Source organism: Mandrillus leucophaeus, unplaced genomic scaffold (genome assembly GCF_000951045.1).
Source record: "Mandrillus leucophaeus isolate KB7577 unplaced genomic scaffold, Mleu.le_1.0 Scaffold178, whole genome shotgun sequence".
Classification (NCBI taxonomy): domain Eukaryota; kingdom Metazoa; phylum Chordata; class Mammalia; order Primates; family Cercopithecidae; genus Mandrillus; species Mandrillus leucophaeus.
In genome coordinates this window covers 815,029-839,954 of record NW_012101787.1, presented here as the reverse complement: position 1 = coordinate 839,954, position 24,926 = coordinate 815,029, and the positions used below count along the sequence as shown (strand labels likewise).

The 24,926-nt window shown below is 36.4% G+C and overlaps 1 protein-coding gene across 5 annotated transcripts in view; it reads right to left on the bottom strand.

Annotated features, from left to right (window-relative positions):
- Positions 1-24,926, bottom strand: part of ARHGAP12 (Rho GTPase activating protein 12) — a 99,657-nt gene that overhangs the window by 48,441 nt on the left and 26,290 nt on the right. For all 5 annotated transcript variants that reach the window (XM_011977303.1, XM_011977304.1, XM_011977305.1 and 2 more), the window contains exon 3: positions 6,185-6,448. In XM_011977303.1, coding sequence (XP_011832693.1) covers positions 6,185-6,448 — 264 coding nt within the window. The remainder of the gene's footprint in view (positions 1-6,184; positions 6,449-24,926) is intronic.

Genomic DNA, 24,926 nt, shown 5'->3' with positions numbered 1-24,926 from the left:
GGGGAGGAAAGGAGGGGAGGGAAAAGGGGAAGGGAGAGAAGAAAATAAAATAATATGGGTATACATGATAAACTGTAGACACATGAGAGAAGCAAATTAGAAGACTGGGAAAATTTAGAAACTTTTGATGCCTACTGACAAGAGGGACCATAATATGACTAAATGGCAATTTGCTTTTGGCACTGAAAAGTCATTCATTTAAGAATCATCTATTAGGTTAGCACTCATGCAAATGACCCTTCCTATCACCTCTAGGTAAAAATAGTTTCAGCAAGTAAAACTTACTCATTCATACTATATTTTCTATCATCATAATTTGGTCTGAAACACTAAGATGGGTAGATTTTCAACACTGTAGTTAAAGACATTAAGATTCTAATATTAATATGTTCACAAAAACATAGCTTTACAGAAGCACTGCATAAAGTGAATTATATATGTTTTACAACAGAAACATTTTTTAAACATTGAAAACCTAATTCAAAAATCAGGAGTTTATTTTTATTTAATTGAAGCAACTTAAAATGCAAGCTCACAGACAAGAAGAGTGCAGTAAAACTTTTAGAAACAAAAATGGCAATCAAATTAGTAAAATTAACTTAAGAAACAAAATCACAGAATCAATTTTTCAAAGATATGACTTTCTAGCTAACAAAATTCTCATCATAATTTTCCAACTTTTGCACAGTAAATATGATGTTCTCTTCTACCATGAAAAGTAACCTCCAACATCTTCATATGCTTTATATTATACTACAGAACCAGGCTTTAAGATCTGGATATCCTCTACCGAAAAATAGTTGTTTAATGGCAGTAAAGTAAAAGTTAAGATAATTTTTGGCAAGCATTCTATAGATATTAACTATTCTATACCTAATAACTTAATTCAAAGGTGTAACCAATTCAGTAACTTTGGAATACAAATGTATCCTAGTACAACAAATGTATCCTAGTACAAATATGAGGAGGATGTTCCATTTACAGAAGAATGGCAGGTAGGTATCCCAATTGATACCTGAACAGAAACAGTTACAAATGTTACATAAAATGTTTTTTAAATAATCTATGAACAAAAGGCTAATTAAGAAATACTCAGAGGTCAAAAGCTAAGTGGAAACAAGAATCAACAGAGTCAAGCAGAGGAAAAAAAGACCAGCTTTCTTCTTGAAGGCATCTGACAGACCCCAAACTAAAATGTTAGTTTTCAAGACCATGCAGGAGTGTTAGAGAACTGAACTCAGGAAGTCTAAAAGGCTGTCCCACAATACAGAGCTGGGAATGCCAAAGAAATATACCCACAAATTATGGGTGAACCATAAACAAATCTTGCCCCTTTATTTCACACTAGGAAAATCATAGAAATTTTCCCCAGTAATTGGGGAAAATAAGGGGACTCTCTAGCCACAAAAGTCTTCATGAAATCCAAATCACTATTAATACTACCTGGGTGGCTTGTAAAAACTAAAGCTAAAGATGTACTTTTAAATACTGATAGTTTCCCCCTAGGCATCCATCAGAAGAGACTCACCTTTGAAGGAACCCACCTTCAACCCCAGCATAAAAGACTTCCTACTTATGAATTTCCAACAACTATAACCTCACATTAAAACAGATACATTCTCAAAACATCCTGAGTAAGAGTCAGCAGAAAAACAGTATAATCAGACTCTCTAAAACTTTATGTACAGAAATTAACAAAAATAAAACAGAAAACAAGACTAGAGAGATACAACAAATAAATGCAATATATAATCTTCACTGGATCCTTCACAGCAGGGAAAAAAACTGTAAAGAATATTACTTGACAACTGAGAAACAATGAATATTAATCATGTAGGAAATAACATACTAATATTATATGTCTTCGGTATGATAAATGATTTGTGGTTTTGCCAGAACATGTCCTTATACTTATGGAATAAAATATATTATCTGCTTCAAATCATTCATACACACATGTGTATGTGTGTTTGGGCAGATGAAGGGGGAGAGAGAAATAAAACAAACGTGGCAAAATTTTAACCATTGGTAAATCCAGATGAATGGTACATGGCATATAATGTTCACTGTACTGTTCTTTTAAATTTTTGAAGGTTTAAAACTTTTCAAAGCAGTGATATTGGGAAACTCCCCTAAACAAATACTTTTTAAAATTCAAGGATTGACTTAACATCAAATGAAGGTATAGACAACAAGAAAAATACCAAACAGAAGCTGGATCTTGAAATACTCAAAATAAACAGAGAGACATGGATGAACAGTGTGAGATTAAACATTCATTTAATCAAGGTTCCAGAGTAAGAAGAAAGAGAATATGGGGGCGAGCCTATATACAGTTATAGCTAGGAACTTTCCAAAATTGATCAAAGACAGGACTCCTCAAATTCAGAAATCCCAACAAAGCCCTTGCGGAAAATAAAAATACTTTTACCCAGCTACATCACAGTAAAAATATAGACACATGATCTTTAAAGCTGCCAACAAAAAGAGACAAACTATGCTTAAAGAAAAGACAATCAGATTGACATCTGAATTTTCAGCATCAACAATGGAAGCCAGAGAATATGAGAATAAAATCTCCAATGAACAAGGAAAAAACAAACAATAGTCAACTTAGAACTATATATTCATGTTCTTCAAAAGTAAAAGTAAAATAAATTTTCAGACAAAAATTAAGATTCTATTACTAACAGACCCTCATGAAGGAATTTAAAAGCATGTAATCATCGCTGGGCACAGTGGCTCATGCCTGTAATCCCAGTACTTTGGGAGGCCAAGGTGCAAGGATCACTTGAGCCCAGGAGTTCAAGACCAGCCTGGTCAACACAGTGACACCCCATAACTACAAAAAATTTAAAAATGAGCCAGGCATGGTGGCTCATGCCTGTAGTCCCAGCTACCTGGGAGTCTGAGGCAGGAGGATGGCTGAGCACAGGAGTTTGAGGCTGCAGTGAGCTATGACCACAGCACTGTACTCCAGCCTGGGCAAGAGAGCAAAATCCTGTCTCCTGCCAAAAAAGGTTCATATTTATGACAGAAGAAGAAAATGTGAGAAGACAAACTGGTAAAAATTAGGATTAATTTTAAGAGTCATGTACAACAACAACAAGGGGGCTAAAAATAGAAATATAACATATGACAGCAACAGCACAACAGCACACATAGATCCTATATGACTTTAAGGAACAAGAAGATAGTGATTAACTTTATGCATAGACTAACTACGCATGCTAAAGCTGGACATGGTGGCCCATACTTGTAGTCCCAGCTACTGGGGAAGCTGAGGTGAAAGGGCTGCTTGAGCCAGGAGTTTGAGCGTTGAATCTATCCTGGGCAACATAACAAGATCCTGTCTCAGCAGCACCTCCGGCCTCTACCCACTAGATGTCAGTAGCACGTTCCCCATTGTGACAACCAAAAAAGTCTTTGGACTTTACCAAATGTCCCTGGAAGGCAAAATCAGCCCTATTATGAATGACTGTTCTAGGGTAACCACTAAAATAATAAGCTTCTGTGTTAAGACAGAAGAGCCAACAGTTGCTCCTTCCCAAACCCCACTAAAATCACAACAGTGAAATATGCTTAAAATGACGTAAACCCACAACAACAGGGAGAACAGTGAAGCAGACGAACAAAAAAGCTGAATTATCTACAGAGAAGAAAGTAGAATCTAAACCAGTATAGTGCAGACAAAGGCGGGGGGAATGAAACCCGACAAGCTTACAGAACAGAATCTGCAAATGGCTTGGCAACTGACGGTATGAGGTATCTCTGAAACTGGGGAGTGAAAGCAGTGGTACTAAAATAAGAATTAAAAATGCCAGAATCTCCTTCTACATACCTGGCTGCTACGTGTGCAGCCCGTCCCTACTCCAGCAGAAGTACGGAGAGTTATTCCCTCTGAGAAAGGAAAAATACTAAGATTCTGAGTTGAGGGACAATAGATACAATAGGGACATGGGTACCAAGAGAAAGAAGGGAGACTGAGGGGCCATGTGCAAAATGAATGCCAACACCAAGACACTGACAGCCCTTACCGTGTATAGGCAGGAGACCTAAAGATGTCTGTGGAGATTCTGATTAGTCCAAAAGGAAAGACTTAATGATTCCAACACTGGAGACTCTCCAACAAGGGGCTGACCCAGATCCCCATTAAATTTAAAAATGCCTCACAGTTGTGAGAGAAAATAATTTTCATTCTAGAATTCTACACCCAGGAATACTATCAATTAAATATGAGAGCAGAAGACAGATATTTTCATACACACACAGTTTCCATTTTACCTCCCATACACAACCCTTCTCAAGAAGTCACTGGAAGATGTGCCCCAGTCACTTTGGAAATATTAATCTTCATATAATTTGTACAGAGACCAGTAATATAAATTGAGACCCTGTATGGAAGTCATTCCCATCTATTTACTAAAATAGCCAAGAAATACGTTTAAAAGTTTCTATGTATACTTTAAATTCTTTTAGTCTATAATTTAGTCTTTTCCCTAATTCTCCAAAATTGTAAAATTTTACTTTATTATTGATCCACTGGATACCTTATTTTCAAATCTTTCTAATGTACAATTCAAATAAAATTTTCCTTTTTTTTTTTTTGAGACGGAGTCTCACTCTGTTGCCCAGACTGGAGTGCAGCGGCTCTATCTTGGCTCACTGCAGTCTCCGCCTCCCGGGTTCAAGCGATTCTCCTGCTTCAGCCTTCCTAATAGCTGGGATTACAGGTGCCTGCCACAATGCCCAGCTACATTTTTTTGTATTTTTAGTAGAGACAGGGTTTCACCATGTTGTCCAGGCTGGTTTCGAACTCCTGACCTCAAGTGATCTGCCTCCCAAAGTGCTAGGATTACAGGCGTGAGCCACCGCACCCAGCCAAATTTTCCTTTCTTATTATAGTTAAACATGAACAATTTTTCTACTTTTGCTCTCACTTAAACACTAATAACACAAGTTATTACCAAACTAAAGCTATAAATAAACCAACTGAAAAATGGGACAAGAAAGGAGTTATTAACTACAAAAAGCTTTTGGAGTCTCCTAAATACAAGATGTGTTCCCTGATTTTTCCAGCTCCTATCTACTTGAAGCTTGTTTTTATTTGTATGAGCTAGCTGCTTTCTATAAGAGCAGGATGTCCTACGCAGGTGGAGGGGCTCCAATCTACCAAATGGCAAGATTCACTCTATTCTATCAATCCTACCAAGTTACTCCTGTACATTTAAATAATCCCAAGGCCTCTTGCCAGACTACTGAGATAAGTGTTTCTAAAAATACAGCTGGCCAATTTACTGCACCATCCTGCAAGTGGTATGGAGGAAGGTGAAACCAGAAGGAGAAAAAGAGTACAGAGACTTATTAGAGAAAATAATGATTTTAAAGTGAATTGTTAGACTTAACAGAACGATTCAATTGTAGCAAAGGAATTATAATTATTTCCCTCATATATAAGTAAAACAATGGTCTTGTATCACTGATTGACAAAGAGAAAAAATGGGAAGTAGTCTGGCAGCCATACTAAGCCAATAGAGAAAAATATCACTTCTATTTATTTTGCTGGGTCACATCACATATGTTCTATTTTTTTCTAAAAAATGTCACTGGACAGCCAGGTGCAGTAATCCTAGCACTTTGGGAGGCTGAGACATGGGGACTGCTTGAAGTCAGGAGGCAAGACCCCATCTCTACAAAAAAAGTTTTAAAAAATTGGCCAATGGCATGTGCTACCAGGGAGGCTGAGGTGGAGGATCGGTTAAGCCCAAGAGTTTGGGGCTACAGTGAGATACCATTGCACCACTGCTCTCCAGCCTGGGCAACATAGCAAGACTCTATCTCTTAAAAAACTGAATTAAATTTAATTTAAAATATCATCAGCTTGTGCAGTAACAACTGAAATAGTATCTTCTAAGATATAAGGGAATGCATTGGCACTAGACAACTTAAACCCAGGTCTGGAACTAGTACGCACACTATCAGGTTAGCAGCTGTCTATTAGTCAGAGATTAGAAAGTAGCTAGCATTAATATTAGCAAAGCTTGGAAAAAATTTTTAATGATCTTAGAGATTCAAGTGTTTTAACATGCTGACAGTAAGAAACAAAACTATTTACTTCTTTGGTTTCTGAAAAATGAAAAGAGAAAATCTGGTAACTTGCGGTTGATTCCTTAATTACTCATACCTCTTGATCCCCTGGACTTTGGAAATCTCCTTTGCTAATGCTTGCATCCCGAGTCCAACGAGGTGGTTTCCAAGTTCTTTCCTGTGTTCCCCTGTTATAGTAATAGCAACGCCCTGAGCTGTCTTTATGAGTTTCCCATTCTCCATTAATCTGAATTGCCGGGCTCCCAGGAAGTGGAGGAAGAGCAGACTGGGATATTTTCAGTTCTTGAAGATTAGCATAGACGGGAGAATCTGGCCTTCCTTGATTTGGAGGTGTGGTTGCCTATAAAATAAACATTTTTAAATTTCATGTTTAAACTGGTATAACATTTAAGTCAAAATTAAATAAAACAGGAGATTTATAAACATAATACTAATTCATTTTAAAACATATATACAGGTGACTATATTCTAAGGAAATAATAATTTAAGTCTTAATATTCATAGTTTCCTTGAAAAATAAATAAAAGCTTCAAACCGAATCCAAAGTATGCATAATACTTTACCTGAAACAAAGTGATGAAGAGTCAAGAGCTGTGGGTTCTAATTCAAGATCTGGCACTAGTAAGTTGTATGATACTGGGTAAGATCACTTTACTTCTCTAAAACTGACATTTTTTATCTCAAGAAATGAGGGAATTGGACTAAACCACCAAGGTCTTCTTTGGCTCTCAAATTCTATGAGTGTAAGCAATATTTTAAATAAAAAGTTTTGCATATGAGTAGCACAGCTTTTACTATGAAAATTATCAAAAGAAAGATTTCATATTCTAAGCTCTAACATTCAATCAGGAACATAAGTGAAACATAAAAGAGGAATAATACTTAAGCTAAGAATATACTACATTCTATTCCTTCTCAGGTATAATTTCTCAGAGGCTATAAACAAATCATTTAAATCATTTAATCTCTTCCTAGCTTCTTTATTTGTGAATTTCCTAACAGTAGAAAACTAAGAATTCATAGTAACTCTGATTTATATGTTTAATGTTAAGCTATAGCTTTATTTTTTATTTTTAAATATCTCACTAGATGTCAGTCAAGAGCAGGATACTTCATACCCTTTGTATAAAGACACTGTAAATTGTATTAGGTTTCACAGAACTTCAGTTGCCGAAGAAAAAAAGCACATGTCTGAGAACACCTGCTTATATTACGTATTTCTATTTCTGTATATGTTTTCCTTTTATAACAGAATTTCTTAACCCTAGTACCACTGACATTTTGAGACACAAAATTATTTGTTATGAGGGCTATCCTCTGCACCGTGGGATGTTTATCAGCTTCCCTAACCTCTACCCACAAGATGACAGCGGCACATGCGCACACCACACACACACACACACACACACACACACACACACACACACGCCTCCGATGTGACAACTGAAAAGCCTCCAAACACTGATGAATGTCCCTTGGGGGCAAAACTGGCTCTAGTTGAAGAACCAATGCTTTTCCCTATAAATCCTAGAATTATATTCAGATGTTCAATTACTTCTGTAATATAACTAGAGTTTCATGAATGCTTTAAAATACTGAATTTGAAAAGAATGTGAATGGAAACACTGAATCAGTTTTACTGAAATTAAAGTACTTTAACTTCTAAAAGTATTTGTCTATAATGTTTGTGAGTTTAAATCACTTTGTCTATAATGTTTGTGAGTTTAAATCACTGAATAAGCTGTAACTGTGAAAACAGTAGAAATAACCCAAACACAAATACATGTTCGTAAAATGGTCACTTTTGGTCTTATACATGGTAGTTATACATGTACTGTATTCAATGATGCAAATTCAACTATTTTCCTTAAAATGTTAGCTTCAAATTTATCACTAAACCACATCTATGAAGAAAATCTATCCATGGAGACAGGTATCATTTCTCCTTCAGATTAATTCCATATCCTAGTGAATGTGATTTCTCTGATGAAAACAAATTATTTAATATAAAAATTCTATATGGTAAATGTCTCAGAACCTAGAATATCTAGAGAATATTTATTCAACCAATATTAAAGAAGTTCTTACTTTGCTCCTGATACTTGACTAGAACTTGGGGAAATAAAGATGCCAAGAAACAGCAACTTTCTAAATGATGTTTATGAACAAACTCTACTAAATCTTCAAGAAACAATTAATTCCTGTTGTTTAAACAGTTCAAATTTTTAAAGTTTTTCCAGCTAGAAAAAACTGAAATGGCCTTTGGCACAATCTATAAGGCTGGCATAATTCTGAAACAAGAGCAGAGAAGAATTGAATTAAATAAAAGAAAACTGTAACAAATCTCACTTATAAACATGGAAGAAAATATCCTAAATAAACCATTAGAAATCTAGCACTACATTAAATGAAACAAACACAGATGTTAAGAAAGTCTGTCTTTAGGAAATCTCATATTGTAATTCTTTAGATTTATAGATAAACACGATCATCTCTACAGACACCAAGAAAGCGTGTGATAAAATTCAACACAGATTCAGGATATAACTCTTGGCAAGATAGGAACAGGTGACCCTTCCTTAATTTGACTTTTAAAAATTATTATTATTTAAAGTAAACATCACAATCAACAAGACAGGTAAGTTATTTCATTAAAGTTAAGATTAAAATTGAACTATATTATGGTCTATAAGGTTAACATAATTTTGAAACAAGAGCAGGGAAGAATTAAATAGAAGAATACCGTAAATATGTCTCACTTATAACTAAGTGCCAAGTATAACTGCTCTATTCAACACTGTACTGGATTTATACTAAGATACAAAAAATGAATTAAACTCATAAAATACACAGAAGAAAAAAGAAACTGTCATTTGTTGTTGAAATAACCAATAGTTAAAAACCAAAATTCACAAAAACTACTAAGAGTTTCACAAATTGACCAGATTTTTTATCATCTAGTCAGTTTCCCATACATGAGCAATGACAAATAGAAAATACAACAGGAAAGAAATCTCTTTCCTAATAGGAAAAAAACTAACACTTATAAGTAAGCCTTAAAAGAAATGTACAAAATCAAGTAAGAATATTTGTAAAAATTTCCTCAGGTACCTAAAATTAAACTTCAATAGATAAACCCTTGTTCCTAAATGGAAAATAAAACAAACTTCATAAACATGCTAATTCTCCAAAAATTAACCTATAGATTTCATAAATACAATGCAATATTTGGCATGCAATATTCAGTACACTGCCCAGTACACAGGAGCACTTAATTTGTTGAATGAATGAACAAACTATTAACAAACATGAAAAAAAGTATGCAAACACATATCTCCCCCAAAAAAGCAAAATTAAGGACCTGGAACCAGCTAGATGTGATAAAGAAAGGAAACTAAGAAAACATCCACGCTTCTAGTTTTGAAAAAATGATGGACAGCTGTGTCCTTTTTAAGCTAGAAACTTCTGACAAATGAATTGAGCGTCATGTACTCAAGCTAGGTGAGTAGGCTACAAATTATGAATTTAAAATTTCCTTGCCTTCTAGAACCTCATAACATGGTAAAGGAAAGTGAAACATGATAATAATAGACACAATGCTAGAGCTACACATGGGACACTGTGGGAGCAAAAAGGAAGAGACCTGGAAACAAGTGACTAAGCCTTAGAAATAAACAAACAGGAGTTGGCCAGGTAAAAGTTGGGGAAACAGCAGGGAGCAAGAACAAAAGCTAGGAAAAACAGCATGGTACTTTCGGGGAATGATGCTGACGTACAGAGTATGTAAAAGGAGCAGCAAGTGAAAGGCCTAAGGAAAAGCAAGTGACAGCACAGAGAGTTTGAAGGTCATGTTGCAAAACAAACATCCAGAAACATTTAGGGAACTACCGAAGATTAAGCCAGGAAGTGCATTCTGATTTAAATTTTAAAAATATTACAGATTTTAGAGGAACGCAACTAGGAGGTTGATACAGTAGCACAGACAGAAGATGAAGAGAGCTGCAATAGGACAAGACAGTAGGAATGCAGAAGTAGGGACAGATTCAAGAAACAATCAGAAGGTTAAATTAACATACAGGTTGTATGTTTGCTTTTGTGAAGTACAGTTTGTTTTATCGTGTGTGTAGTTTTACTACAGATTAATGTCAAGATGAAGAAAAGAATGGAAAGAGAAGGGCAAAGAGGAGTTACATTTAGATTGCATTAGGTTGGTAAGTCTTTTGAAAACCCAAGTGGAAATGCTAATAGAGTGTTGGTTATGTAAACTGGGAACTCAGTTCCCAATTTACAAAAATCAGGGCTAAAAATAGAAAAGTCATCAATATACAGGTAGGGTCAATAACACAGGAAAGCATACAGAGCAAGTGCAGGATGAAAAGAGAACCCTGGAAAATACTAAGCAGTTGCTTTATGAATTAAAATGAGAACATAAGTTTAAAGTCAGCACATGATCTCACATAGTGATTTCTATTGTTATTATAATAATCATTATTTCAATTAACATAACTAAAGAACCAGACTAAGAAGACAGAAAGGAAGTTAGAAGTAGAAGGTTTACCAGGAAAGAGTAGCATTTGAAAGTCAAGAAGGAAAATTTCGAAAGAAGGGAAACTCGACATTATCAAATTCAAAGACTTGAATACAGAGACTCTGAAACAATCACTCAATTCAGAAGTTTTTAAAGACTTCAGCTACCAGCCATGAGGATCTGAAACTATCTTCCTGCCATAAACTAGAAAAGCAAATAAAATTCAGAAAACAAGTATTGTGAGGCATTGTACAACAAGCAGCCAGACTGTAATCCTTGAGAGAAACAAACAAGGTGAATCCTACCATTCCCAGGCTTTGTGCCCGGAAACGGTTTGCAGGAATCAGCCCAGCAAAGGGAAACCCAGAGTCTAGCAATCTTGGTGAGTGAACAGGACAAACACTGGGAATAATACAAGAAATGGAAATAATTATAAACATCATACATTGAGAAGAGAAAAAGTTGAAAGAAATGCTCCCTATTTATTTTATTTTATTTATTTATTTATTTTTTTGAGACAGAGTTTTGCTCTTGTTGCCCAGGCTGGAGTGCAATGGCACGATCTCAGATCACCACAACCTCTGCCTCCCTGGTTCAAGTGATTCTCCTGCCTCAGTCTCCTGAGTAGCTGAGATTACAGGCATAAGCCACCACACCCGGCTAATTTTATATTTTTTTTTAGTAGAGACGGGATTTCTCCATGTTGGTCAGGCTGGTCTCAAACTTCCGACCTCAGGTGATCCACCCATCTCAGCCTCCCAAAGTGCTGGGATTATAGGCATGAGCCACCATGCCCAGCCCCTAATTTTTAAAAATCAGGGAATCTAAAGTTGGATGGCATTCTTCAAAACTGATAAACCAAGAAACAGGTAGAATTTTTTTTGAAATCTAGAGACTTAACAGTAATTCTAAGTAGAAGCACAGATAGTTAGGTTTATTGACAATGAAAGGTAAAATGTTAGTTTCTAGTAGAAATAGGAACCTTGTTTTCTTTTTTTTTTTTTTGAGATGGAGTCTCGCCCTGTCACCCAGGTTGGAGTGCAATGGTGTGATCTCAGCTCACTGCAACCTCCACCTCCTGAAGAACCTTGTTTTCTTAATGAATTAGTTCCATACGTAAAATCAGCTTAAATCTTCACTTTTCAAAGTGTATGAAAAAAGAATAGATGAGGACTCCGTATTTGTGAAATACTCTGATCTCTGGCAAAAAGAAGGTGCACGTGTATTACTAACTGCCTGAACCACTGAAAAATTCAAGGGAATTAACACTGATTGATTATCAATTTTCCTCAAGCTTGAAAATATAGGTTCTGGTATAAAAAATACTTAGCGTAAAATACTAAACTAATTTTTACATATGCACAATATATATATTTAACTACAATGAGGGATGGTTAAGTAATAATGCACTGTCTTTTCTAGTAAACCAAAAATATGTTTTTTAACAAATACACTCAATGCTGGTGAAGGTGGGATGTAACAACTCTAGTTTACTGCTGGAAACTTTAATCAGCAGAACCTTTTTGGAAATGTTTGGCAGTACGTTTTAAGAGCTTTTAAAAATATTTTTAGAACCTTGAGCAGAGGGAAGAAAATTCCTAAAGACAGAAAAAAAACGCTTGCTTTCCTAAGAAAGATGTTCATTCCAGTGTTATTTATATGAAATAAATCAGAAACAACCTAAACATCTAACAACAGAAAAATGGTTAAGTAAATCATGACTCAACAGATGAGGCAATACTATACTAGCAGTGAAAATGCTATGAATGATTTCTGATTAAAAAAAAAAAAATCTGGCAAGGCACAGTGGCTCACACGGTAATCCCAGCACTTTGGGAGGCCAAGGAGGGCAGATCATCTGAGGTCAGGAGTTCAAGACCAGCCTGGCCAACATGGCGAAACTCCGTCTCTAGTAAAAATACAAAAATTAGCTGGGCATGGTGGTGCGCAAGTAATCCCAGCTACTTGGGAGGCTGAGACAGGAGAATTGCTTGAGCCCTGGAGGCAGAGGTTGCAGTAAGCCAAGATGGCGCCACTGCACTTCAGCCTAGGTGACAGAGCAAGACTCCACCTAAAAAAAAAAAAAAAAAAAAAATGCATGATCTGCCATCAGCAGGTCCAGGAAAAAAAAAAGTATAAGGGCAACTAAGAAAAGCAGAAGATAAAATAATACAATGAAATTCCAATTAAATTTTAAAGCATAAAGAAAAACAAACTAAAACATTATCAGGTTTCTCTGGATATTAGTATTATATATGTTTTTTTCTATATGCTTTATTTCCCGATTTTATTATAATGAGAATGATCACCTTTAGAGTTTGGGGACAATGATGTGGGGCAGGATAGTCCACCAGACTTACAAAAGTGACAATAGTATTGACCCTATAGAAACTAGTGTTTCTTCACAGGTAGTCAATGGGTCATAAGAATCATCTGAGGCTGCTTATTAAAATTCTTGGGCCATATTCCAGACTTACTGGGGGGTGGAAAGCAGTGATAGTGGTCAGGGGTTAGTCAAGAATTTATATTTTGGGGCCAGGTGTGATGACTTACACCTCTAATTCCAGCACCTTGGGAGGCTGAGGTGGGAAGATCACTTGAGCCCAGTAGTTCAACACCAGCCTGGGAAATACAGAGACCCTGTCTCTACAAAAAATAATAAATAATTAGCCAGGCAGGGTAGCACATGCCTGTGGTCCCTACTACTTGGAAGGCTGAGGTTAGAGGATGGCTTGAGCCCAGGAGGTCTGCACTCCAGCCTGGGTGACAGAGTAAGACCCTGTCTCAAAAAATATATATTTTTAAGTACTCTATGTGATATTTATGTACATTATTATTCAAAAGACAATAATAAAACTCAATCTTCCTGAGTGGGCTTAGGGCAAACTAGCCTCTTCAGCCCAATACATTTGTATTACAAAAACATAAATACTTAAAGACAATTCTTAAGTCCATACCACCATTTGCTGTTAGCCTGCAGATAAGTCAAAGAAAAGTTAAAACGAATAAGCAGTAAAAGTATTTCCAATATATGAGTCAAATAAAAATTAGCTTTCTAACATTTATAAGAACCTTGTTCATGAATTGTCATCAACAAAAACAAATGGAATTTTCATACTTTAAAAAAAAAAAAAAAAAAAGGACCAGGCGCTGTGGCTCATGCCTATAATGCCAACACTTCGGGAGGCCGAGGCAAGCGGATCACCTGAGGTCAGGAATTCAAGACTAGCCTGGCCAACATGGTGAAACCTTGTCTCTACTAAAAATACAAATATTAGCCAGGCGTGGTGGTGGGCACCTGTAATACCAGTTACTTGGGAGGCTGAGGCCAGAGAATTGCGTGAAGCTGGGAGGTGGAGGTTGCAGTGAGCCAAGACTACACCACTGCACTCCAGCCTGGGTGACAGAGTGAGACTCCGTCTCAAAAAAAAAAAAAAAAAAAACCACCCCCTTCCCCTCCAATTTTATGGGTTATGTCTGTCATTAATTAACAACTGAATTGGGACCAGTACCTCTGCACACGACCTAATTTCATATTTTAAAAAAGGCTTGGCCTGTTCTACTTTATCTATAGATAGACTAAAATAATCCTCCCATTATCCACTGAAAAGAAAAATTAGGGAACTATATATACAAGAAGGTAACTTTAAACTTAGATTCCACCTGTATCATTATTTTTTCTAATACCAAAAAATACTGAGATTTGTCCTTTTTACTTTTGACATTAGTTCAGAATTGCTTCTATAATAAACTTCTGAGAATGGCAGAATTCATACTAAGGAGCTACACCTCTTGCTTCTTAATCAGCACATGCTACTCAGTATTAATACTTAGGTATCTACCTTACTACAAGTACAGAATTATATTTATATTACTGAACATTGTAATTCCCTACAGTCTATAATCATACCTTTGACTTAGACTTATGGAAAAAAACATTTACATAAATGTTTGGTACCCTGATCATATCAGGCTCTAAAGTGGAACTTATTTTTTAAATCCCATTTTAAATCATACAGAGAAAAAGACATTTATGTATTTTTGTACTTTAGCTGCTTAAACAAAGTCTCCTTTACCATAATTTCTTTTTTTTTTTTTGCGATGGGGTCTCCCTCTCGTTGCCCAGGCTAGAGTGTAATGGTGCAATCTCAGCTCACTGCAACCTTCGCCTCCTGGGTTCAAGCGAGTCTCCTGCCTCAGCCTCCTGAGTAGCTGGGATTACAGGCATGTGCCATCACACTCAGCTAATTTTGTTATTTTTAGTAGAGACAGGGTTTCTCCATGTTGGCCAGGCTGGTCTCAAACTCCCGATCTCAGATGATCCATCCACCTCAGCCTCCCAAAGTGCTGGGATTACAGGCTGAGCCACTGCACATAGCCATAATTTGTATATAATAATAAATTATGTAGTTATATAAATTATAACATTGGGCCAGTTAACATAATAGAGTACAAAAAGTTAAAAATGTGTCAATGGGACAATGCTCAGCTAAAACTACTAAATTTTGTTTTAGTTCACAAATTTTGTTTAGTTTCACAACTAAAAATTACATGATCGTATCACCTGAAAAACATAACTTTCTAAAACAAAGTCATTTAAAGCCAAATTTTAGGGGAAAAAACATATACCACCCTTTGTTTAATAATTTTGAAAATAAAAACTTACAAATTCTAATGCTCCTGTCTAAAGCGTGACTGCATTGAGATTTCAAGCTCTATAGAGTACACTTAACATTTAAGTACTAATTATGAGCGGGGCAGTAGATGAAAATAGGACAGTCCCTGTCCTTGAGGAGCCAACAGCCTAGTAAAGAGGATGAAACTACTCCAATGGCACAACTAACTGCTGCAGAGAGGAGTGTGCAGGATGCTCCAGAAGCACAAAAAAACCGAGCGCTAAACAGGGATAGGAGGTGAGACACAGCATGCAGAAAAAGGTTCACAACAGATGTTTAACACGATCTTTAAAGGAAAATAGGAGCAAGTCAAGAGAGTGGTGAAGGGCATTTCAAGCACAAGCAACACTTTATTGTTCCTCGGATGTAACACACAGATATGAAAAACAGCCTTTGAATAAGGAAACACAACTGGTAACTAAGTGAATTCAGTATCATGATATCTTACTAGACATCAGTTTTCATGGTAAATACATGATTTTCCTTACTGATTTTTTTCAGGTGATTTTCTAGTTATTGCAGCTCAAGGGTGCTCTATTACTACAGGGTTGGATATCTTACCTTGTATTCATACACTAAGACTTAGCTGTCACCTTACAGCTTGCTTCTGTCCTCCCCCTCTCCTTTTATCACCTTAGCCAACAGTCTGAACGTTTTCTTCACACTGTCACAGATCTGTCACCATTTCTCCCGCCTCCCCTGATGAAGACAATAAAGCAGGTACCAGGTAGAAAAGCTGTGTCTGACAAATGCTTGTTTCTAAAAAGCCATATACAAACATACTGATGAAGTCATCTCTCAGCTACCAACTCTCAGTAACAGCTGGAAGCAGTTTATTGCAGCAATCATGCCATGCTATAAACTACAACCACTGGTAAAGACTATCTATCTGTACCTAGAGGGTTGACAGAGAAGAGGTGACAGACACCACGTGAAAAGGAATGAAGGAACTAATAGGAACCAGCACACAGAGAGTCATGGCAGTGCACAATTAGGAAGTTTATTACAGGCAAAAAGATTTGCCAAAAAGGGAACAAATGACCAATTTCCCCTTCAAGATCGAGCCCACATCTCTGCAGTCTCCTTTTCTCTCACACCTTAACGCTCATCCTTTCCTCAGCCTTTCTTCTCTACAGCTCATCAGTACTTACGACACCAAACTCTAATCCCAGATTTATTTGTCTTTCTTTCCTTCTAGAATTTCATTCTCTTTAAGGCAGAAACATTTGTCTTGTCTCTTCATCTTTAGGGTCTAGTATGGCACTTGCACAAATTGGCACTCAATAAGTTCCTGAGTGAAAACTATTTTTATATATCTAAATAAGCTATCATGAAATCCACACACTAAAATTAACTCCCTACTTAACGTTTTTATAGTCTCCTGGGAAATCTATTACCTAAATTCTATTGCTTCAATAAAACCAAAATCTCTCCCTCAAACATCCTCCTCTCCCTGAGCTACCGACACGTATTCTGAAAGACCTACCAGCATGGGTTTTCCACATGTACCTCAAACTCATTACATCCTCTGCCTCAACCTTCTTCCATAACATACTACCCTACAGGAGTCACTAATTCAAATAATACTATCATAAACTCCTCAACCAGCTGTCTCTCAAAGTCATCTGTATCTCCTCTCTTTACCCCAACAAAGTATTACTAATTCTCTATTCTAATATATCTTGAATTTCTTCTTCTCCTATCCCAAGATAAACTGCCTTAGTCCATCTTTCGCTGTACAACTAAAATCAACATAGGGTCTACTGGCCCCATTTCTTTGCCTCATCCAGTTGATCCTCCATGGTACCACTAGTTATTCTCTAAAAGCACATATCTGATATTGTTACTCATCTGCTTAAAAACTCAATGAAAATTGCATTAACTGTAAAATAAGTCCAAAGACCTTGAAAGAGAACTGTGACTCTTAAGTACTCCAGTTCCAATCTTTTCTGCCTCATTTATCACCATTCTCCCTATATTCTTTGTTCCAAAATTCCCATACTACTCATAATTCTATTATTAATGCATACCATTTTCCTCCCAGACCTTCAAATCTTTACTTTGTTCCTCTGAGATAACCCGTTCCCAATTACCAAACCATACTCAAAACCATAAAGAACTGACTCAAACTCTTTGAAATGTTCCCCTGTTTCCCAAAGGCAGAATTCACAGGCTTCCTGTGCATCTAGAGCATCACTGTCTAATAGAAATATACATGAGCCAGGTATGTAATTTTTTCTATTAGCTACATTAAAAGGGTTAAAAAAAAAGATAAAATGAATATTTAACACAATGTATCCAAAATATTATCATTTCACCATATAATCAGCACACAAATTACTGAGATATTTTATATTTTTGGACTGTTCAAAATCCAGTGTGTATTTTACAGTACATCTCAATTCAGGTCTAAAATTTTCATCAGAAACACTTTATCTATATTTCAATTTCCTAAAATGTACAGTTGAAAAAGTAGATTTATCTATCCAAATTATTCCAAACATTCTCCAAAGTTTCCCAATAAATGAATCCAGCATCAGTTTTCATATTTAACTTATAATAATTAAAATTAACACTTGAGTTATTCAGTCTCACTAGCCACATTCAAGTGCTCAATAACCACCCATGGCCAGTGGTTACTATCGGCCAGCAACAATCTGCAGCATTAATTTGTCATTTTTCTGTATCTCCCACTAAGCTGTAAGCCCCTTAGGAGTTAAGAACAAGATCATGTCTTATCATTACACATTCTCAAAATCTAGAAACAAATGAATAAACGAAAGACCCCTTTCTCAAGCCCTAACACAGACTCTAATGATTCTCCTGTTCTCAGTAACTGCTTTCCCAATCCAAAGAATATTTCAAGAAACAGAAAGGTAAATATGATAGCTGCTAGAAACTACTTATTGATGAAACCTCATTATTAATTTGTGTTAAAAGTATTCATCCAGATATGTTTGTCCTTGTTGGTCGGTAAAGCAAAGAAAATTCAATGGGACATTATGCTGAGATAGTAAGACTTAGTTACTATTGTATGCTGATGAGGTAACATGCAATGACCTGGTACACTGCTATTCATTATTATAAATCTCCCTCCCTGGGGACTTGAATGGTAACTCTACCATCAGCATTCAGAGAATGACTAAAGAATACTCTGTCACTGAAATTTCCAGAGATTAAAAAGTTAACGGTACAACTGCAAATGAAAAAACTACATCTGTGATCACTTGTTGAAAGCATACACTATATGAATAAATCTAAACTTAGAAGGTGAGGCTTCTGGTGGCAGCAAAACAAATTATGAATTTCAAAAAGATAAAAAATGGATCCATAGTTTTAAGGTATACATTTAAATGGCCAACATACTATCTTTTCTGTCTCTCATCTTCTGATAACTGAATATTCTTTTTTTGTTTAATTTCAGAAGACAAAAAATTTTGAAAAACACTACCTAAGGAAAAGGTAGTGGAAAAGGTTGTGTCCACTTCAAATGAACACAACTACATAAATGGATTTCTGACTTACATCTGTACCAATTCACTAACAAGTATGCATGAGAAAGTCATAACACAGCTGCTTGGGTAATCTATTTTATTAAGTCCAAACTGAGTGTGTAATTACAAGTTTTAAAGCATTATTTCCTTAAAGCTGTCTTGAAAACTTTATCAGAAAGAAAATTAAAAGTAGATGCTTTTCTATCAGTTTAACGGTCATTTTATACCAAGGCAAGAAATACCTAAGCCCTGAATTTGTTAGACAAGAGGTATTTAAAATAGGTAGTTAGACATACATAGTGGACTCCATAAGTATAAAAAAATACATTCAGTCCAGGTGCGGTGGCTCACGCCTATAATCCCAGCACTTTGGGTGGCCAAGACACACGGATCACCTGAGGTCGCAAGTTCGAGAGAAGTATGGCCAACATGGTGAAACCTCATCTCTACTAAAAATAGAGAAATTAGCCGGATTTGGTGGTGGGCACCTGTAACCTCAGCTACTCGGGAGGCCGAGGCAAGGGAATCTCTGGAACCCAGGAGGCGGAGGTTGCAGTAAGCCAAGATGGCGCCACTGCACTCCAGACTGGGTGACAATGTAAGACTGTCTCAAAAAAAAAAAAAAAAAAAAAAAAATTCACACACATACTCATGTATCTGCCAGAAAAATCATAGAAGACCAACCATATGGAAGCTTCTGTCACTTATTTCTGAGTCATGGAATTACTGCTGCGTTTGTCTGTTTGCTTATCTATACTTTCTAATTTATTCTAGAAGGAGTTCATCTATTTTGAAATGAGATTAAAAAGGAAAACAACGCTTATCGGAGAAAAAGGGCCATTAATTTTAAAGTCATGTAACAATTCTGGAATGATCTTTAAGAAATTCTCTAGCTAAGCTCTAAAAGCACAGAACACTTACGATACCCATGGAGGTCAATACTCAAAACTTAAAGTTTGCTTGGAAAATACAGAGTAGGTAAGGAGGAAGGGTTCATTCAGGGTCACAGATATTTTGGCTTCAGTCTCAGCAGAAATGTAGTCACTAAGTCTAGAATTATAATCCTCATAAAAAGTCACAATGAGAATACAGTTCCCATAAGCAAGTTCTCCAAATTGCTAATGAATAAGACAAAGTAGGGTTGGGTAGGGTAGGGAAGGATGTACAGTAAAGTAGAATAGGATTGTTCTATAATGACAGTGATCAAAAACTCACCACCTCTTTAAAAGGGCAATTCATCCTAAAGTTCCACAAAACTGAGGCCTGTCTAGACACTGTTCATTCCCAGCACTTCTCTCTTTTCATTAAATAATTGTGATAAAATATACATAACATAAAATGTACCATTTTAACCATTTTCATGTGTACAGGTCAGTCACATTAAGTACTTTCGCACCATGGTGCAACCATCACCACCATCCATCTCCACAACTTTTTTCATTTTGCAAAACTGAAACTCCAAACTCCATACTCACTAAACATTAACTCCCCATCCTCCCTCTCCCCAGTCCCTGGCAACCACCATTCTACTTTCTGTCTCTATGAATTTAAGCACCTCATATAAGTGGAATTACATAATATTTGCCCTTTTGTGACTTATTTCACTTAGCATGTGTCAGAATTTCCTTTCTTCTCAAGGCTGAATATTCCACTGTGTGTGTCTGTGTAATTATTATTGATGTATTCATCCATCAGTAGACACAGTTGCTTCCACCTTTTGGCTATAGTGAATAATTCTGCTATGAACATAGTGTACAAACACCTTTTTGAGTCCCTGGCTTACAGTTCTTTGGGTAGGTACCCAGAGCCCTTCTCTTCTGAAACTCCTCAAATAAAACTTCCATATTGCTCTAAAGGTCATCATTAAAAAAATAACACCAGGCTGGGCACAGTGGCTCACACCTATAATCCCAGCAATCTGCAAGGCCAAGGCAGGTGAATTGCCTGAGGTCAGAAGCTCGAGACCAGCCTGGCTGACATGGCAAACACCATCTCTACTAAAATATACAAAAATTAGCTGGGCGTGGTGGCGCACACCTGTAATCCCAACTATTCGGTGGGCTGAGGCTGGAGAATTGAACCCGAGAGGTAGAGGTTCCAGTGAGCCAAAATGGCGCCACTGAAGTCCAGCCTGGCGACAGAGGGAGACTCCATCTCAAAACAACAACAAAAAACCACCACACACAAAAAAACCACTAATATTTTACATGTTTTCTACTCCACAACATCTTATATATGCACTGAAGACCATTAATCCAAAAGTGGAGGAAAAAAAATCAGTCAGCAGCTAAATTTAAAAGCAATTTAGTTGATCTTCCTTCATTCATATATCCCCATCCCCAGGGAGAGAAATATAAAACATTCTCCTCATATTTCAAAGTGCAGGAAACAAAAATTCACCTAGTAGGTATATTCCAGTGCTACAAAGAGTTAGTGCTAGTTAAAACTGCAGTTTGTTTTCCAAGGTCTTGAGTATCCTTTAAAGGCAGTTACAAACCCTACTCCCAAACTAGCTCTCAGTTCAGAATTTTTAGAAAAGGTTCTAAAATACAAAAGACGTGTTTCTCCAGTTTCTCCATAAGTCAAATTAACTCCTGATGCTCATCTGAAGACTCACTATCCTGTTCCAAGATCACTTGAGACATCTGTCGGCTCCTTTTGGTCCCAAAATGCTTGTTCTTTTTCATCAGGCATCTCAACATCCCGAGGAGAAATCAAACAGGCAAATGAGAAAAATCTGTGGCAGATCTAAAGTCAGTTAAGATTTACTAACTTCTTGCCCAGCATTTCCTTTTGGGACACTGTTGCGCATTAGAATGAGATATACTGAAAGTAGCATAAAGACGCCTGGTTCCTTTTTAACAGAACAAAGTGCTATCAGAGGAAGAAACAAGTCTGGTTATCCCAGCTTTCAGTCTTCATATTCCGTTTTAGCAAATACACTGACATAAAAACTACCTATGTATCAATAAAAATATATCAGAATAACTATACTATTATAAAGTATCCATACCATTTTTCTAATTACCTATAGTTAATAGAGTAAGACTGACATTTATTAATTCCCATTTTAAGTCATTAAATCTGAAGCTGGAAAGTCAAAAAGATTACACTCCTTTTCACTTGATTGTGTATAAAGAACAGCTGGCTAGTAAGTTATTGTACCTGATAAACAGATTATTTTTCTCCACAAAACACATTTAAATTACATTAACAAAGCTGCCAATGAAGAAAAAATTACTTTAAAAAGTTAAATAGTTTTCTACAAAACAAGTTTTGATCCCAATGTGTGCATTACAATTACCAGAGTGTTTTAGCAATACCATCCACATGACATGGGTGCTTAAAGAGGCTTTTCAAAATAAGCATAAAATAATGAAAGAAAATCTGACACACTTAAGGAAGATATTTAGCAGATAATGAACTTTTAAAACCAGTTGGGTGAGATGGCGCATGCCTATAATCCCAGTACTTCGGGAAGTCAAGGTGGGCACATGGCTCGAGCCCAGCAGTTTGAGACCAGACTGGGCAACAAGGAGAAACGCTGTCTCTACAAAAAATTAACTAGGCGCGCTGTCTCTTCAAAAACTTAACTCGGTGTGGTGACATGCGCCTGTATTCCCAACTACTCAGGAGGCTGAGGTGGGCGGATCACCTGAGCCCGGGAAGTGGAGGCTGCAGTAAGCTCCAGGCTGGGTGACAGAGGAGACCCTGTCTCACAAAAATAAAAAATAAAACATTTTCCTGACTAGAAAAGTGATGACCAAGCTGCACAAAATGTTATACATAATCTTCTTTAAATTATGAAACACAGATACAAAAGGCAAAAGTATCCTTCTTTTGAAAATAAATTGGAAAACAGAGAATAAGTTGAAAAAGAAAGCAGAAATTCACCACCCGATTTTCACTTTCGTTGATATCGTGAATGAGGTTGTAATCATAATACAATCATAATAGGTTCAGACCGTGACCCTTTACACAGATTTTCAACTTTCAAACATCTTGGACTTCCATAATTTCATACTAAAACTCCTAAACCTACTTCAATAAATAATATCAGAACTTCCTTACACTAACTGATCAGCTTTTTTGAGCAATCACATAATAGACACTTCCGTTTCAGAAGCCTCAGGTATTATCTGTATAGCAGTGCTTGTGCAATTTTGTATTTGAATGTCTTATTGTATTTTACATTTATTAAAATGAGGCAAAAAGCGTAAAAAATTTAAAAAGTGCAGCAGTTCCCTATATTCCTTTATAGTATAGGGATAAGGAAACTATGGTCCAAATCCAGCCTGCTGCCTTCTTTTGTAAATAAAGTTCTGTTGAAACAAAGGCATGCTCCTTTGTTTCCATATTGGCTATGCACTTATGCTCTCATGCTACAATGGCAGAGTTGAACACTTGCAACAGAGACCACATGGCTCACAAAACCTAAAATGTTTGTTACTTGGCTCTTTACAGAAAATGTTTGCCAAGCCCTGTGAAAATACTCTCCCAATTTTTAAGCTAGATTTTGTTAAAACCATGTACACAAAACTTAGATGAATATGTATTGTTCTTCATTCTTCCAAAGTAATTCCTTCAAATCATTACAAATTTTCATCCTTTTAACATTAAGAGTCCCGTTCTATAACATCAGAAAGAACAGAAAATGAAAACTTCTTCAACTATTTCAGCTATGCAAAAATAGAACAAAGGTCAAAGTGTCACTTTACCATTAACAGTGTATTTCAACAGCGTTAATTTACCTGTAAGTTTTAATATCTATTTAAAAAGACAAGAATAAGGCCAAGTGCAGTGGCTCATACCTGTAATCCCAGCAGTCTGCGAGGCCTAGGTGGGCAGATTGCTTGAGCTCAGGAGTTCAAGACCAGCCTGGGCAACATGATGAAACCCCATCTTAACAAAAAAATACAAAAATTAGCCAGGCGTGGTGGCACACACCTGTGTTCCCAGCTACTTGGGAAGCTGAGGTTGGAGGATCGCTTGTGCCTGGAAGGCAGAGGTCTCCAGCCTGGGCAACAGAGTGAGACCCTCTCTCAAAACAATAACAATGATAACAAAAAGTTAAGAATATTTCTCTTGTTTAACTATGGATACAATTATCACAAAGAAATTGAGTGGTCTTCTTTAAAAATGAAAAATTTTATTTTGAAAACATAATTGTATTAGTAGTCGGCTCAAGTCAAATAGACAAAATTAAATACAGAATTTCTACCTTTCAAAATTGTTTAACTTATTTAACTTAATCTTCCCCACATATTTCTCCTCTGACCTCAAATCTTATCCTATTCATTGCCTCATCCTACTAATTACCTGCATTCCGACAAATCACCTAATATGGCTCACACTTGGCTCTAGTATTTTCTAAAAAGACAATACTACATAGACTATCAGGCTGACACTAAGCTGGCAATTTTTAAATCAGATAAATCCCATAACTAATACCATCAGCACTACACTTCTAGAATCCCATTGGGATAGCCTATGTATTCCAAGTTCTTAATGGTTATAGTGATGGTGCCTACATGCTTCTACAAGGTTTCTGGCCATTCTCTGCAAGTACCTTTAACAATGCCCAGAGGTCAGGGAACATCTAGTTAAATTAACTTTTTTCCTTATGGGAAATAATAGGGAAGCAACAGAAATAATATACTACTCTACCTAGGTATCAGGTATTTATTCATAGACATGGTTCTGTTAAAAGATACGCTCTTTGCTCATCATTATATTCCTCGAACCGTGCACAATACAAGGTACAGAGCTGGTGCTCAATAAACATTAAATGAGTATATGAATAATTCACTATTCAAGTAAATTATATGTCATGGTTTTTGCTTTCGTTGTTTTGTTCTTTTCCATCAGTGGTTTCTCTGCCTTTGCAAATAAAAAAATGATTAAAATGTTTAACAAAATATGAATGAAAAATGTAATGGTTCTCTTAAAGTCCCTAGTTCAAGTTGGGTATTCAAAAAAAAATCTTTTGTTTTGCCCAGGTGCAATGGTTCATGCCTGTAATTCCAACACTTTCGGAGGCCAGGGCAGGAGGACTGCTTGAGCCCAGGAGTTTGAGACCAGGCTAGGCAACACAGTGAAACCCCATCTCTACAGAAAAAC